The 16,707-nt window shown below is 56.6% G+C and overlaps 1 protein-coding gene across 1 annotated transcript in view; it reads right to left on the bottom strand.

Annotated features, from left to right (window-relative positions):
* Positions 1-957: 957 nt before the first annotated feature.
* Positions 958-16,707, bottom strand: part of KDM5B (lysine demethylase 5B) — a 36,951-nt gene continuing 21,201 nt past the window's right edge. The window contains exons 13-27 of the mRNA XM_081124225.1: positions 15,888-16,007; positions 14,904-15,098; positions 14,021-14,202; positions 13,804-13,928; positions 12,898-13,048; positions 12,658-12,772; positions 11,924-12,279; positions 10,687-10,825; positions 9,456-9,635; positions 8,773-8,931; positions 6,626-7,114; positions 5,280-5,391; positions 4,417-4,571; positions 2,930-3,247; positions 958-2,499 (exon numbers count right to left, since the gene is read on the bottom strand). Coding sequence (XP_080980351.1) covers positions 2,362-2,499; positions 2,930-3,247; positions 4,417-4,571; positions 5,280-5,391; positions 6,626-7,114; positions 8,773-8,931; positions 9,456-9,635; positions 10,687-10,825; positions 11,924-12,279; positions 12,658-12,772; positions 12,898-13,048; positions 13,804-13,928; positions 14,021-14,202; positions 14,904-15,098; positions 15,888-16,007 — 2,934 coding nt within the window. The 3' untranslated portion in view covers positions 958-2,361. The remainder of the gene's footprint in view (positions 2,500-2,929; positions 3,248-4,416; positions 4,572-5,279; positions 5,392-6,625; positions 7,115-8,772; positions 8,932-9,455; positions 9,636-10,686; positions 10,826-11,923; positions 12,280-12,657; positions 12,773-12,897; positions 13,049-13,803; positions 13,929-14,020; positions 14,203-14,903; positions 15,099-15,887; positions 16,008-16,707) is intronic.

The following is a 16,707-nucleotide window of genomic DNA, read 5'->3' as shown; positions in this document are numbered from 1 at the left end:
CCTCCAAATCCAATTTGAAAGGTGAGCCGGGGACACTCACCCACCAGACTCTTCACCCAATGACCCTGGGGCTCAGGCTCCACTCTCACAGTCCTCTCTGCCCCCCCGCAGAGCTGCAGGACTGAAATGGAAACGTGCCAGGCTGTGTTGTGTCTTTGTCCCCATGTTCAGGCGCTTCTCTAGGATACAGCCTGGCTTCACAGTTAACACTCAACAGGGTTTAGGTGACATCACTCTAGTCATCCTGCGTGCAAAACAAGAGGCACTGACTGGAAGGTGAACATACTCGTGCTCACCTGCAGTATCAGTGCACGAGGCAGGGCCTGGAACACACCGCCAGGCCTGTCCCTTACTAGCCGCTGGGACCCTAACTTCAGCAGCATCACAGAAAGACCCGTGGCTCTCACGTGCCTGCCTTACCCTCACTCAGCGGGGCGGAGACCACCTCACCATGGACGCTTTTGTCAGGAACTGTGCAGCCTACAGGCGGAGAGGCTAGTGGGGCAGGGAGGTGCGCGCCAGGTGGGCAACAGCTCTGAGGGCAAAGGCTTCCCTCAAGAGTACTTTCTCAACGCAACAGGGACAGTGGTGCCCGGCCGGGCGTGGCTCAGGGGCTGAGCATCCACCTAGGATCCAGGAGCTCGCGGTTCGTTCCCAGTCAGGCCACATGCCCGGGTTCTGGGCTTGATCCCCAGTCAGGGGCGTGCAGGAGGCAGCCGATCAATGGCTCTCGCTCATCACTGATGTTTCTCTCTCTCCCCCCCCCTTCCTCTCCCTGATATTATATATATGAAAAACAGACAGTGGCATCCGGTCCCAATGGCAGGCAGTTCTAAGAATTTGGACACTTAAAGAAGCCAAACCACTAGTACCCAGACTGTACTCCGGAAATTCCTGTCTGTTGGCCCGAGAACCCCCATCAGACAAGGAGAGACATCCAACTGCGGGACAGCGCAGGCAGTTCTTCTCAGAGAGATTTAATCGCAACGATTGCATGAAAGCGGTCAGTACATTGAAACCTCAGCTACATCACAAACGGCTGTTTTTGTTGTTTTACTTTATTAAAGACCCACTAGTTCTACCCACCTCCAGGTTTATGGCTATAGAATGTGGGAAAACAAACATTAGCAACAGAGTCGTAAAAAACAAGCCAGAGTCTTCTGTTCACCAGCACGTCTCCCCCACGGAGAACAGTCCTTCAAAGAGCCGAGCAGGGAGAGCGACGGGCTTCCCGCAAGCAGGGCCGGGAGCCAGAGCCAGGAGGGAACCGGGAGGGAGAGCTGGGTGCTCCCAGCTCCCCTCAACCCACACTTTCCAAACCCTTAGATTCCTTCTGACACCTCCAGTTTCCCTGTCAACTCAAATGTAATGAAGGTGCCATTTCTACCAGGAGGACCGATTTTTGAGTCTGGGGACAATCTGCCCACTTTTGGAGGAAGCACGGCTTCAAAAGGTCTCTATTCCTTGAGCACTGGGGTGTGTGGGGGGCGTTACCAGCAGGGACTGGGGGCAACGGCCCAGGAGTGGCGTGGGGTCCAGAACAAGCCCCCGGTGTCTGCAGGCACCGCCCACAGCACCGCAGTCTGGTAGCTCGAAATAACAGCGTTTAGTGTTCTAGCGGGACCAAGGATTTATTCACAACGTAAGCTGCAACATTTGGTACAAGCTCCCAAAAGGGCAGGAGAGAGGAAGGGGCAGTCGAACGGCAGCTGCGGCGAGACTCAGAGCCCTTTCCACACCGTAGCCCGGCCGCCACCCTGGGAACCGACCTGCGCTCTGCACGCCAACCACATGCGAAGCACCCACACACTGCTTGGAAGTTTGTTTTGTTTTAATTCCAGCCACTGAAACAACATAGAAGTTATTGCTCAGATAAATAAACCTAGTCTACCAAGGAAAAGAAAGGTGGGTAAAGAAACAAAACCCCAACAGTGAAAAACTGAAGTTCCCCAACGTGGTGACAGTGAACGGGAGAGAAATCCCTCCAACGAGGATCTACGGAATGTCTGGTGCCCTCGGCACGGACGCCGAGTGGGACTCGCGGCCGGGAACCCCCAGGCGGCCAGGCTCTGATGCTGAGCATGAAAAGGGGGAGCGCCGATGCCTCCAAACGGGTGGGAACCCTGCAGAAACACCCAGCATTTCAAACCTCAACAACCACAAACAGGTTTAAGGAAAAAATACAAAAGGTGTCAAAAATTTTTTTAGTTGTTTTTTTTCTTTTTTTCAAAGAGTTCTGGAAAAACGATCCATGAGGAATAGAAATAGCACCGTTTACAGGCTGGTCTGCACCCCAGCCCTGTGGCTCTGCTGAGAAACTGACGCCCTCGTGCCGAGTCCTGACCGGCGGGGGCCCGGGGCTCACTTCCGGCTCGGCGTGTCCTTGCCCCCGCAGCGCACGCAGACGTAGTCTTCCTTCTCGGCCAGCTCTGGAGAGACACCAACACAGACCTGGTGGAACCACTGGTTGCAGCTGCCATCACACTGGACCCAGTCCACCTGGTTACAAAGAGCAGGGAGACGGGTGTTCAGAGGAAACCGGATTCGCGTCGGCCAGGCCAGCTCAGACCGTTCGACCAGCGGCCGCCGTCCCACCTCCGGGACCAAAGCGACCGAGTCAAAGCCACTCTTCAGGCCGTGGCTGCTTTGGTGACAGTGCCGGCCTGTGACAAGCAAGCAAAGGGCGCGTCCTCGGCATCCCTCCCACCTTCTCGGCGCCAGGGCGGCGACAGCTGGAGGAGCAGGAAAAGGAAAAGGAGAACGAGAGCTTCTTCCAGAAAAGGGAAGGCCCGGAGCGACGTGAGCGCAGAGCGCGGGGAGGCCGCGGCCCCATCGGCTCAGAGGCGAGGAGACCTGGCGCGGCGAGGGGCGCTCACGGGGTCTTGGAGCTAAGGGAAAGCTCGTCCTCTACGGCCCAGACCTCACTGACCTCGTCTCCTTCCGGCTGCAGGCAGCTCCCCGCCGGGCAGATGGCGTCATCCTCAGAGTCCTCCTGCTCCGAGTAGGACGCGTCTGAGGGCAGGGAGTGTGTTTCCGCAGAGCGGACTAGCTCACAGCTGCGCTCCCTCTCCCACGGGAGAGCGTCCGTGTCCTTGGGGTGGCTCAGCCTGATTTTCTTCTTCCTGGGGGCCCGCACTCTCCTCACGCGGCCCCACCGCTCGCTGGCCAGGCCTTCTCGGTCCAGGCGCCTCTTCAGCTTCCTCTCCAGGCTGCTGACTCCATCCCGCTTCCCGCGACAGCAGTCACTCTGGGGGAGACGAGCAAACGCAGTGTCAGCCTCCACTCTGCCTACGACCGAGACCAATGACCACGAGCACCAGCGGCGAGAGAAAACACACGAGCCCCGTGAACGCTGGCAAAGCACTGATTTAATACACACCGCTGCCGCCCTGGTGACCCACAGGCGGCTAACCTACGCCAGTGCTGCCAGGGGAACTCGGTTCGGAAAAGGAGACGCTGCGGACACAGTAACCTCCAATCACCCCCCAGCACAGGGGCGGGAGACGGCTCCATTCTTCTCAGCCAACCCTGTGAGCGAGCGAGCGACCGACGGCCACAGAGCGCCTGCCCTCTCACCTCCAGGCTGCCTTCTTCAAGGGCAGACCCCCACCCGCAGAGGAGCAGGTGCACCCACAGCCTGCAACCCGTGAAGGGGTCACGATGACACACACAATTCTAAATGCCAGCCCGGCCCGCGTGGATCAGTGGAGATCGGGGTTTGATTCCCAGTCAGGGCACAGGCCCGGGTTGCGAGCTCGCTCCCCAGCAGAGGGCGCGGGAGGCAGCCGATCAATAACTCTCATCATCGGTGTTTCTCTCTCTCCCCGCCCCTCCCTTCCTCTCTCTGAAATCAATAAAGACATTTAAAAAAACCCCTAATCTGCCTTTGTGCTCCTCAGTGAGGCTCCCTGACCCTGATCACATTCTCAGGGGCCTGAATTGTCCCAGGTCACTTAGTTCACGAGCAGGAGGAAGCAGCAGCTGCACCCGGGACACTCCAGTGTCCCCTCAACTAAGGCGGCACTCGGCACGAGCGTCCTGTCTCATCTGGGCCCCCACCAGCAACCCTGTTAGGGTCAGAGAAGTTAAAGCCTTTGTTAAATATTAACTCCAAGAACATCTCTGACTTTCCCACTATAACTGCATGTTCATCTCCACTGTGTTTCTCTTATGGAAGAGAAACAGCCCTGCTTCCAGGTATTATCACATGGAAACAACAAGCACCGTCTGGCTAGAAAGGAAACAATTCAGACTTGAAAGAGGGACCAGAGTCCAGGCAGGGAGCCCAGTGGTATCCAGCACCTTCCAGCTCCCTGGCAGGCAGCCTCCCCCTTTCCTGGACAGAAGGCACCTCAACTCGCCGGGCTGGTGGTCCCACCCTCCTTCCCTCCCTGGCCGCCCCCCAGACACACTTGCCTTCTCACTGCTGGGCCTGGCTGGTGAGCTTCGGCCGGTCTGCTGAGCAGGGCTTGGCTTTGCAAGTAAAGTCTGGTAAAGCTCCTGAATTTCAGGAAGGGCTACTTGGAGCAGCTGCGCTTCCATCAGCAGCTCGTTCACATCTGGACTCACACCTGTCACGGACCAGACCAAGTCACAGTGCTGACAACTGAGGTGCTGCGCACACTCAGACCTGCGACCCCGGCAGAGGACTGCCCGCCAGGCCACTACCCCGTCCCTTTAAAGTACATCCACTGAAGTTTAGGTTTCACTTAATGTCCCGTGAAGGAGACAGAGCCCAGGCTCGATCCCAAGTCTTCTCGTGACTAGGGATACGCTGGCTCTACGCCGACCCTGCGCGTTACCCTGATGCAGACCAGGGTCCGTCTGCTCTGCTCTGACGCCTTTCGACAAAAAGCACAGCACCGCTCAGGGCACCGGCCACTAAGGCGGAGACGAGGGAGGGAATCCACTGCAGCTTCCAGCAGGGCCCACGGGGCCACGCACAGGCAGGCAGCAGGGGAGGCGGGTTCCGGGGGGCTCACTCTAGGGTTCTCCACAAGCCTCCCCAGTAATGAAGTCACACGGGAGCCTACGACTTTGCCTGATGGAAACGCGTGGGCTTAACCCCTCCACCCCTGAAGGCACTGGAGAGAAAGACTCTGTTTCCTGCGCATTAGGGACCCTTCCAATATGGCCCTTCCCCACCTTGCAAACACTTGGTAACCAGTTCCTACGCGCGCGGATTAGGTTCTTTTGTTATGGTGCTGACCCTCTATCGCAAAACCCTACTGCAAGATCGCTTGTTGCTACCCAGCCCTCAAAATAACAATAATACAAACCATGGAGGGGAATGCAACTCCATCCTGCCGAGAAGGGAGGGTGTGAATTCGAGGATCTGTTGTCCCCATCACCAGGCAGGGAAAGGGAGACGGTGCCAGGAGGCTGAGGTACCTGACGGAGGAAAGCAGTGAGGTCAGGCGTTTCCAGGAAACTACGCCCAGTCCAATGGAAGCAGCAGGCAAGGCAACTGGAAACAGACGCGGCTTTCCCAGCTGAACGCCGGCCCCGGTGTCTCAGCTCTGACCAGGTCAGCGCGCGTCCACCCAGCCTCAGTCCTCCGGGGTCACTGGACTGACTCCAGACGGCAAGAGCCCATGGGAATCAGTCGCCTCTGCCTTTTCTGACACAGACGACAGGGCGCGGGACACGGACAGGACCTGAGTCAGCCGAGGAACCGCCAGACACCAGTCACACGTGCCTCCCTCCCCAGTGTCCACGGAAGGAGCCAGGAGACGCTCCTCTGACCCAAGTCAGTAAACAAACAGCAGCAGTGTCCTTTCCCTTGATCAACAAACACGCGCCCCAGCACCCCCGGCCTCAAGGAAACCAGCGTCTCCACTGCAGGCTGCCCAGCAGCCACCACTCACCCAGACAATAAAAATTTAGCTATTTCACAAGTCTGGACATTTTAAAGATGAGGAATTTTAAAACAAAACACCAATTTCCTGTCCTTCTCTCCGACTTGCTGAGCACTGAGCTCGCAGGTCTGTACCCCCACTGACTCCAGGGGTGCGGCTCCTGCGAGCCGTCGGGTTAGCCTGGTATCGACAGACGCGGCCCTCCTGGTGGCACCGTCTCGGGCCTTCAGCTCCTTCCGCAGCCAGTTTCCACAGAACCCAGGAAACTGCCCACCCCGGCGACTGGCGGTGGAAGGACCTGACTTTCGACAGACAGTTCGCAGATGGTAGGAGACCTGCTGCCTTTCCTACCCAAATGCCAGGTGCTCGGGCACCTCAAGGCTACTCTTCCTCCCAGGGCAACAGCAGAGAGAGGCCCATTGCCTTCTACTCAGCGACACGAGAAGAACAGAGAAAAAATAAGCACAAAACTTAAAGATGAATAGATATTAAATACATACCTGGCTTCATACACAGAAATGGAAAAACTGTGCGTACATGAAAAGGTGAAACCTGCTCCAGAGACAGAGTGGCTGGGAGACAACCCCCGACCCCCAGGAGCAAGGAGACCAAAGCCCCAGGGCAGGCACAGGGCCCGCGGGGGTGGGGCTCCGACAACGGGAGCCATCGCCCACCAGGACCAGGAGCACCAGAGCCGAGGCCCAGCAGGGAGAAAGGGAGAGGGTGCAGCCGACTCCCGACAGCTGGTAGCGAGGGTTCCGGCTCACCTTGCTGGTCTCGGACGCCTGTCCTGCCGAGGCTGGCCACCTGCCGAGGGACGGCCCGGAGCCCACGCGGTCTTGCACAGGGGTGAGGCTCCCCGACGACAGCAGGTGCTGGGCTCTGTGCTGCCAGCTCACGGTTCTCTCGATCATGTAGCGCAGGGCGTCCCCCTCGGGAAGGCGCACGCGGATGCGCTGCAGGGAGGCCAGCAGGGGCAGGATCTTCTCCAAGGGAGGCTTCTCCGACCTCCGACAATGGGGACAGAGCCAGACTGGGGGGCCCTGGGCGACGCTGGGTGCCACCGTCACGCAGCCTGTGTGGAACGCGTCCCGGCAGAGTTCGCACTGGATCATGGGGGCAGCGGGGGCCCTCTGGCACACGCAGACCCTCGTCTCCGCGTCCGGCACAGGCGACAGCAGCTTCCCCTCGTTGGCCAGCCTGAGGGCCTGTAAGGCCTCCATTTCCCGCAGGCGAGCTTCCCCGAGCGCCGCCATCTGCAAGGCATGAACCCGGGGACAGAGTCACGGACTCGGCCTTCTCCTGGGCCCAGCAGACTGTCGCACTCGGGCCCTGGCTCTGCTGAGCGCGCGACCCTGCTGAGTGTGGACGACCCTGGGCGACGCCCGCGGCGGGAGTTCCATGTGTGACGTGCAGGAACGTGCCTGCCTCACAGCGAGACGTGGGACAGACATGCTGCCTGGCCCTGTGTCAGCAAACACATCACACCCTCCAGGACTCAAGTCTAACTTCCCCTGGAAGCGCACTGCTCCCGAACGGCACCCGCTTTCCCCAGTACTGCGCAACGACGCCTGCCCTTCTCCACGTTTTCAGCTCATCAGCTGCAGAAAGAGCAGCTGCCACGGCAGGCGGCCACGCTGCCACGTCTGCACACGCGTGGGTGCTCGACCAGCAACCACCGGCAGCGACCCTGGTCCCTCAGGAGGAATCCAAGAGAAACCACTTCACCAGACTCTCTCACACACGACGGAGGAAAGTGAGCGCGACCACGGGCAGAGGCGACGCAAGCTGCCTTTCTGCAGGAAGCGGCCGGCTCATGCTGCCAAGTCTCCATCAGGACAAGAGCCACGTCCCAGGAGGGCTGAGTTCAGTTAACCTGGAGGCACCACCGAAAGCACAGCAACAGCCCGGCCGGCGTGGCTCAGCAGTTGAGCATCAACCTAGGATCCAGGCGAGCAGGGTTCGATTCTCGGTCAGGGCCCAGGCCCGGGCTGCGGGCTGGATCCCCAGTCGGGGGCACGCAGGAGGCAGCCGATCAATGACTCTCTCATCATTGATGTTTCTCTCTCTCCCCCTCATGTCCTCTCTCTGAAATCAATGAGATATATTTTTTAAAAAAAAGCACAAGCACAGCAACAGCCTCAGCCTCTCACTGAGAAGCTGGGTGACACTGATACAATCCCACCCACACATGGAATCTAAAAAGTCCCGAACTCAGACATCAGGAACAGGCTGACGGTAGCCAGAGGCAGGGGCTCAACGGTACAGACGTCCAGCTTTAAGGTCAGTCAGTCCTGGGATGTAATGCACAGGGTGGGGGCTCGCGTTAACGACACCGGACTGAATATTTGAAAGTCGCTAAGAGGAAGCAGACCTTAAAAAAGTTCTCATAGGAAAACAAAGTCTGTCTGTGGGTGGTGAGGGGTTAACCAGGGTTCCTGCGCTTACCTCACACCCCACCCATCCAGTCACCCTTCTGTACCGAAACTAACATAATGCTGTGTGTCAATTATACCTCAAAAAAAAAGAATAATTTTTTTTTCTTGTAAAGCACCCAAATCACACAGCCGCCCCCGTGTGCTCAGAGCTGTGGCTGATGCTGGACACCAGGTGCTTCACCCCCAGGCAGCGCCGCTGAGTCCACACTGCTTACTGAACGCAGGCCAGACCCGGCGTCCAGAATGCCCGCTCTCAGGTGCGTTTCTCACTGTCAGGCCCTCAGCATGCGGGACCCCCCCCCCCGGATCTGTGCTGCCTCTGCATCTTCCACGGAAAACTTTTACTTTCAACACTTTTCGGTCTTTCTGGCAGAGCTGAGTATTTACAACACTCTTCTGTGTGCCTTCCCAACATCCGCGTAAATGGGAAGCCGGGAGCTGCCGCCCGGAGAAGGGGGGGGGGAGCCCACACGCACAGCGGCGGCCGTCTCCTTGCTCTCGGCCAAGGCCCGCTCCAGGTCACTCAGACTCTCCAGCCGGCTGCTTCTCTTCCTCCCGCTGGGCAGGGGCTCCTTTAACTTCCTCGGCTTCCTCTTTGATCCCAAAAGGCCAACATCACAGCGAGGACACAGCACCTAATGTGGGACACAGCACAGCCACTGGGCTTCAGACTCGGCACCGGGAAGCCCCAGAGGAAGAGCCTGAGTGGGGAAGGAGGTCGATTTACTACCCAACGTCTTATTTGTAACATGCCCTGAATCAGAAAAGCCGCCTCTGCAAAGGAAGGAGAGAGAAAAAGGCTAATCTCGCAAAGCACAGGCTTGACGCCGGCACAATCCCCGACCGGGGCCGGGCTACGCAACGCAGGACGTGCAGGGCCGCACTTCCCGGGGGGACCGCTGCCGGGCTCTCGAAACGCACGTGGCAAACAGTCCAATCTCCACACGTGGAAGGACATCTCTGAGAAAAAAGTCCTTCCTCAGACACTAAACACTATCCTCAGTGTGTCGACAAAACATGTAACTGTCCTCCCCCTGGGAGTTTAGCAGGGGCTCCCTGGCTCTACTGAAATAAGCCTCACACCACACAGACCGGCCAGTGACGCCACAGGGACGGGGGCCCGTGTGCTTCAGGGGGCCAGGGGCCTCAGGCCGCGTACCTCTAAGAGGGAGTACGGGGAATTCTCCATCAAGAATGTATTAGCAGCACATTCTTTCCAAGCCTGGACCTCAGCTACCAGCGACTCCAGTCTCGGCAGAGAACTCAGATGCACTGGGATACAGCGGCCTCGAGTGACCAGCTCCACCAGCGTGTCCAGCACTGGCACACGTCCTCCAACCTAACAAATCAAGAAAAATCAGAGCAACTTAGAAAAAAGAAAATTGCTATGTAAAGCGGGGAAAGCCCAGCTCAGGGCTTTTAATTCAGCAAGTTAAATTCAGACAGACATTTACAAAACTCACAGCTAACAACAAGGGGGGATGGGAGGGACATCTTCTTTTACTTAACAAATAATTAAAGAACCTAGTCTATGCTAGGCCCCAATAAACAACCGTGAGCACGACACACCCTGTGGTCCCTCCGTTCTGACTGTGCCCCCCCTTAAACTCGCTTTCACACTGGTTGCCATGGAGAGTTTGAAAGCAATTCAACATAAATGCAGATTTCCAACAGCTCAAAAGACTGTACTCTGACTTACATAAATAAAAGCAACAAAACGCTATTTTACTCCAACCCATCCACCAAACAATGAATTAAAGTAACTCAGAGTCAGTTATTCAGGAAGCTAACACGAGTGGAGGAAGCCCACTGGTTTTCAAACGTCAGAGCCCGTTTCAAGTTTCCTGAGCCCCATCCCCAGACAGTTCACCAGGGAAGGGTCCAGGAATTTGCATTTCTAATGAGAAATGGCGCAAGTACTGCTGGTCTGGGGCCACATTTTGAGAACAAAATGCCCAAACTGGAGGAATCAAGCATTGAGGGGGGCACTTCTCGCTGGCAGTTGACTAATTAGCGCCACTTAAAATGACACAAATGTTCGGAAAACAAGGTGGCATTTTATTTCTAGAACCTGATGGCTTCAAAAACAGAACTTGAAACAATACAGATTAAAATTTTAAAACATAGCCTATTAAATATTTCAAAGATCTTCTCTCAATAGGTCCATAAGACCTTTTGGTTTATGAGGATTAGAGAGATGAGGGGAGACACTCCCACATCAACCACTTTTCAAATAAAGTTACCAGCTGAGAACTGGGCAAACCACAGAAGGCGCGTCTATAATCTCAGAACTAGGCTGGCTGAACCCACTACTCCTGCTGGGCTCGGCCCCAACCTGTGGACAAGCCAACTAGAGGCAACTATACTTATTCAAAGGTCAAAAAACCGACCTGCAGGGCCTCCACCTCCTGAAGCCAGTCCCGGGCTCTCTGCACCGCGTCTCTCAGAACCGCGCCGCTGGGCAGGTAGGCGGGGATCTCCTCGATCTCCTTCACCGCCGTGGCGAGGCTGGTCAACGAGTGCCGGGGCCTACAGGCGGAGACAAGCCACTCAGTTCCAGACGGCGGCACCAAACAGACTAGCAAAGTCATCTCAAGGGAAAGTCGGTGTAGCAAGTAACTTTTCAAATGGCAGGAACTACTAGATATACGATTAATTAGCTTTGAACGGCTGCCTAAGACTTAGGAGCATCTAAGACAAAGCAATGGACCCGGTAAAGCCCTTAAGTTCTACTTACTCCCCATTTCATGCTGGTAAAAACCACACACTTCCATTTGTAGCTCACTTAGTAATAACTTATTCCGTGTTAAATCAGATACACTGTTTCTACTAAGAAAATTAAGATTCTCTAGAATATTACAATAAATAGCAGGAACTGTGTACCTGAAACCTATATAATTTTTGGGGGGGGGGATGACATCAGGTGCCTTTATTTATTGCTTATTTTTACCTATATAATTTTATTAACCAGTGTCACCTCAGTAAAGTCAATTAAAACTTAAAAAATCCTGTAGGACATCACCATACCAGAAGCAGCGTGGTAAGTGTGTGCTCTGCACAGTGGCCGCCACGTTAGGGTTACAAAGAATGCCTACGACTTAGATTACTTTTGTACTTTATGCTGTCCACTGGACCAATAAAGACCCACCAGGCTGATGGCAGGTTACGGAGGGGCTGGTCCCCCCGACGGCCTGCCAGGTCCAGTGCCCTCTCTCGGGCACGGACGCGGCGCCCTCGATTCCTGAGCGGCGGCCGAGGCAGCCACGATCCCCACCGTCCAGCACAGAGCACATGGGCTCAGGCCTCTCTAAGGCCCCTGGGACCTCACTCATTTCCTGAGTTGAAACAAAGTCCCACTTATTTGTAATCTGTTTTCTCTCAAAGACGGCATCGCACAGAACTCTAGAACAGGCACGTCGACGTGAAGCACTCATTTCATAATCAGTAAAGTAAAAAAATCATCTTATTTTGTCCAACTTCCAAGCAGCCCCCGGCACCTGCGCCCCCTCTGCCTGCATCCTCCGGGCACGGCTGCAGCCGCCCAGCCCCTGCCCGAGCCCACCACTGTGCTCTGTGCGCGAGGGTGGAAGAGCGCCCCCGTGGGGGCGGTGCCACCTGCCTGCTCACCTGGCCCTGAGGAGACTCCTGGCCTTGTCGTCCCAGTGCTCCGACACGGTGAGCAGCTCCTGGAGCCTGGCCATGGCCTTCTCCACGGCCGCGTACGGGGCCAGACCCACCCCGAGGTCTATGAGACGTCTCATATCGTCTAAGGTGAGCGAGCTGGGGTCGAGGCACGCTTGCTGCACCTCTTCCAGCCAACGGGCCTGCTCCAGGCGGACGCGCACCTCAGCAAGCTGGGGAAGCTCCACGTCAAACTCGAAGCTGACATCCAGCAACTCTTGCAGCTCAGCAGCCCTGGGCGTCTCCTCAGAGAGCAACTTCTGGCTGTGCTGCTGGAAATCTTCCACACGATTCAAAAGGTCCTAAACAACACAAGTTGTTGCATCAGAACAGTAATTTCAGTCGCTGGCTTCTTTCACACTTAGGATCTTCAACGTCACCCGTTTTATCTCGCTGGATTTCTGTAATAATCTGGGTGAACGAGACGATGCACAGCGATGACAGCTGCAACGAGGGACCGGAACAGGACCGTGACCAGCTGCAACGAGCAGCTGGTGGTCGCTTTCGAGGTAAAAACTCCCGACTGTACCTCTCCTTCGTAAGCCTGTTACATCTCTATACGCACGTAACACTCAATGTGCTATTAGCAACATTTGCAAGACGACCACCTCATCACGTGAGCTGGATTTACTTATGAAACGCAGGCTCGCCACGTCCCCCCCAGACGCCTCTGCGGTTACCTTGAGCAGCGGCGTCTGACTGAGGACGCAGGGGAGAGCATACAGCTGTGTCACAAACTGCCGGAGCTCGCTCACTGTCAGCTGGTTTGGGGATTTTCCTCCACCAGATCGGTATCTTTAAAGACAAAGGCCGAGGAAGCCGCGTGAGACCACACTCCCACCACCCCGACTCCAGGGTCCAGGACGCAGGACAGAAGGTCCGAGGTCACCACAGAGGCACCTCCCAGCACCGGGACCCACCTGGTTTGTCTCTTGCCGTTGAGCAGCTGCTGTGCCACAGAGGCACACTTCTCCGCGTCCTGTGTGACTAGGCGAAGGTGGCGCAGAAGGTCATTGTCTGGGAACTTCTGCATCTCAGACTCTTCGATCAAAGCCTGAAAGCTGGCGAGGCCTGGGGGAGGGAGAGGGACCGTCACAGGGACCCCGCTGGTGGGGGAGCAGAGGGAGCCTCCCGTCAGCCCGGGTCTGTAAGTACTCGCGGCTTCACATCACTAAATTACTGACGACCAGTGTGGAGCGTTTTAAACAAGTGCCTAGAGCTGCTCTTCGATATGGAAACGTTTAGACCGGAACTGTTTACATGGAAAACAGATGACTCATCAAAACAAAGTAAATGCAAAATCTTATTGAGCGTGAACTTCTTTCTCCCTCCTGCGTTTTACTCTGCAGTTGCAGGTGACCTGTGCTCACAGGCGGGGTGGGTGCCGTCCCCTAAACACGGAGGCACAGTTACCTGTTCAGCCACGGAAAGGAAAGCGTGAAGGGGCTGAATGAGACGGGGAGGGACGCAGGCGGGAGACTAGCTTCAACAACTGACAAGCCAGCGCTTCAGAGACTCCTGAATCAGTGACTCTGCCTTTGTCTCGGGACCTCGTTTTACAAGGTTTTCTGAGGTTCCGTATAAAACGTGTTTCTGAGACAGGTGTGGCGATCGCTCCCAACCACGCGGCCGAGGCTGACTCCACGACCGACCGCGCTGTTCCTCCAGCAAGACCTCGGGGGACGCGCCTGCCCCGCCCACTCTGCTCGGCTCTCCGCCCGCCGCAGGGGAGCCCCCAGGACAGGCCGGCGCCCCCACGCCGACCGACCGGCCTCGTCACAGCCGGTCCCGCCCGCCGGCCGCCAGGCCGTCTCCGCACCACGTACTTTCCTTCCTGTTGGTCTTCGCCTCCAAGGCCTCGTTCACAGTCAGGGCCCAGTCGTCGTAGGACTCTGCCCGGAGCCTCAGCGCGTCCATCATGGGGTAGAGGTCGTCCAGGGTGTACCTGTACCTGCGGACGTGCGGGCGGGGGACAGTCAGGCGCTTGCACTCGCATCTCGGCCGGGACGGGCGTCGCGGAGCTCACTGGCCGTCCCCACTCACCGCAGCTTGTACCGGCGCGGGGGGCAGGGGCACAGCTCCCGCGCGTGGTGCAGGCAGACAAGCCGGCCGGGCTGGCAGGCGCAGCACACGGCCGACATGAAGCACGTGGTCTTGCACTTCGCACACTGACGCTCGTCGTCGGGCAGCAGCTCGAAGTCCAGCCTCTCCGAGTCGACCACGCCCTGCAAGGGAGTCGCGTCAGACGCCCCAGGGCGCGGGCCCGTCCCGCGCGAGCTGCCGTCGGCGCCGGGAGGGTCAACGCGCAGGGACCACCGCCCGGCAGGCGCAGGGAACAGAAGGGTCCGGGCCCGGACCACGCACGTGGCAAACCCCTTTCCGACGACGGCGGGGCCACGCCAGCCAACAGGGCGTCTCCTCAGGAAACGGCGCCGGACACAGGCGTCCGCACGCAGCGGCCGGGCCCCGACCGCACCTTGCACCAGACGCCGTCTGAGGCGAAGGCTTATTGTAAAACCCGGAACTGGGAACTCTGAGGCACGGAGGAAGCCTCGTGACTGGCGGTTAGGCGAAGGTTTCCCAAGGGCACCAAAAAAAAATCCATAAAACCCTGATACACTGGACTTGGCTGAAACGAAGAGCCTGCTGTTGGAAAGACGCTGCTGAGGAAGGAACGTCAGGCATCGGCCGCAAGGAAGTGCGTGCAGAACACCCACCTGACGGAAGACTCAGAGTAGAGAGAATCTTACGCCCACCCCACCGAGCGGGCAAGGCAGCCGCAGACGCGTCCCCAGACGCACGCACAGGCGGCAGGTGACAGCCCAGCGACACCTTCGCATCGTCAGCCGCGAGAGAAACGGTCGTGAGGGCGTCAGAGCGTCACTAACAAGACCCCGTCACACGGCCCGGGTCCCGGACACCTTACCAGTTTCCGGACCGTTTCTCGCAGCGTCCTCTCGTCCTCGATCATGACGGCCATGTCCTTCTGCACGGTGGAGGCCACCACCACGTCCAGGACGTCAGCCTTGGAGGCCATCCTGCAGATCATCTCGTCGTGGGAAAAGACGCAGTAGCGGTGAAGCAGGCGGTAATGCTCCACGCACTGGCGGCCCAGCGGCAGCTGTGCGGAGACGGGAAGCTCATGAGCCGCCCTCCTCCCTCCAGGCGCAAGGCCACGTTCTGGGCCAGCCCTGAAAGCCCCGGGCCTCTTTAAATCCTTATCTCCAAGACGCGCCATGCTCGGTGCCTTAACTAAACAGTCGTTTAAAAAACCCCAATGTGTTACCAGTGACGACTCTCCACAGCAATGCAGACGCTAACTGGAAGTGTGAATTTATACATTTCCTGAAGCCACTGTGCTCAACTGGGCGTTAACCTACCTCAGGGAACAAAAATGCTCCAAAACTACAAAATAACCAGACCCAGGTAGTCCCATTATTCAGAAAAACACCGCAGCTCTAATTCTTTTGATTTAACATCACACTTAAACTGGACAGTTCTTTTCAGGTAAATGAAAAAAACAGTGACATAAAAATCTACTTTACAAAGTAATGAAAACCAAACGTGTCCCTAAAAATTGCTGTGCTGTGGACACCGAAGGGAGTGTAAGGAACAGTCTTGAGACTGGAACTGTCATCAGTTTGCAACGAGATACTGAGCTTCAGCCCAAAGGTAAATCAAGACTCTTTATCGTCGAGTCTTTTATAAAAGAAAAAAACGCCCACTGAACCAAGCAGTGTGCTTAGTACAGGCAGGACCTACAACACGGGGCGAGGGCTGGATCTCACGGAGGGTCAACAATTTCCAGGCCGGCCCTTCGAGTGGCAGCAGGTTTAAGCAACTACACACAGGACAGTCTGTAAGGCGGTCTACCCGACGCCGCAGGGAGGCTCAGAGTCACAATCCATACCCAGTCCACAGTGCAGAAGTTCACGGCCTCAGCAAAATTAAAGCCTTGGTTGAAGCCACTGTGGTAGGCTCGCGGAAATGTAATCACAAACTCCCCAGCACACTGGTTAGTCCGGTAAACCTAAGGGGACAAATTGGAGATTTTTAGTGACATTCTCACGAAAGACAATCTGGACGTCAACTATCAGATGATTTTCCAGAAGGGGTAGCTTTCCTCCAATTAAAAGTGAGCCAGAAAAACACAAGCCACTACGGGGGACACAAGATGTAGCAGTGGCCCCACCACCAGGGTTGATGAGGATCTGAAAGGAAAACCTGGCTCACACCACAAACACCTTGGATACATCCAGGGTCAGGACACATCTTTCGAAATGTAGTCACGGTTAAGACTGTTCTATATTATTAAACCAAAATAGGGTCTCCACCAACGAAAGACACTCCACTCTCCTCCAACGGCCGCACCACACAGGCTCTCCTTGGCCCGGGCTCAGCCTTCCCTCCCACCACCCTCACCCAGGAGAACACCTGTATTGTTCTAGAAACACAAACACTCAGACTGCATCTGTTAATACAGAACAACGTTAGATGTGTTCTCAATTCTGTCTCTCCACCAGCAGTTCTCCAAAATGCAGTTCGCAGACCAACAGCACGACACCCGACTGGGAACTTGTTGGAAATGCAAACTCTCGAGCTCCACCCAAACCAAAATAACAGGAAACGGGGCTGAGTGAGGCTCGGCCATGTGTTGCAAACGCTCTTCAGGTTCTGATCTTGGCCAGCGTGTGAAGAACACCCGGCTCCTTCTGCAGGGACTTTCTCCT

Source organism: Miniopterus schreibersii (assembly GCF_964146895.1).
Source record: "Miniopterus schreibersii genome assembly, chromosome: 21".
NCBI lineage: Eukaryota > Metazoa > Chordata > Mammalia > Chiroptera > Miniopteridae > Miniopterus > Miniopterus schreibersii.
Note: the sequence above shows the minus strand (reverse complement) of the source record. Positions and strands in the feature narration are given on the sequence as shown.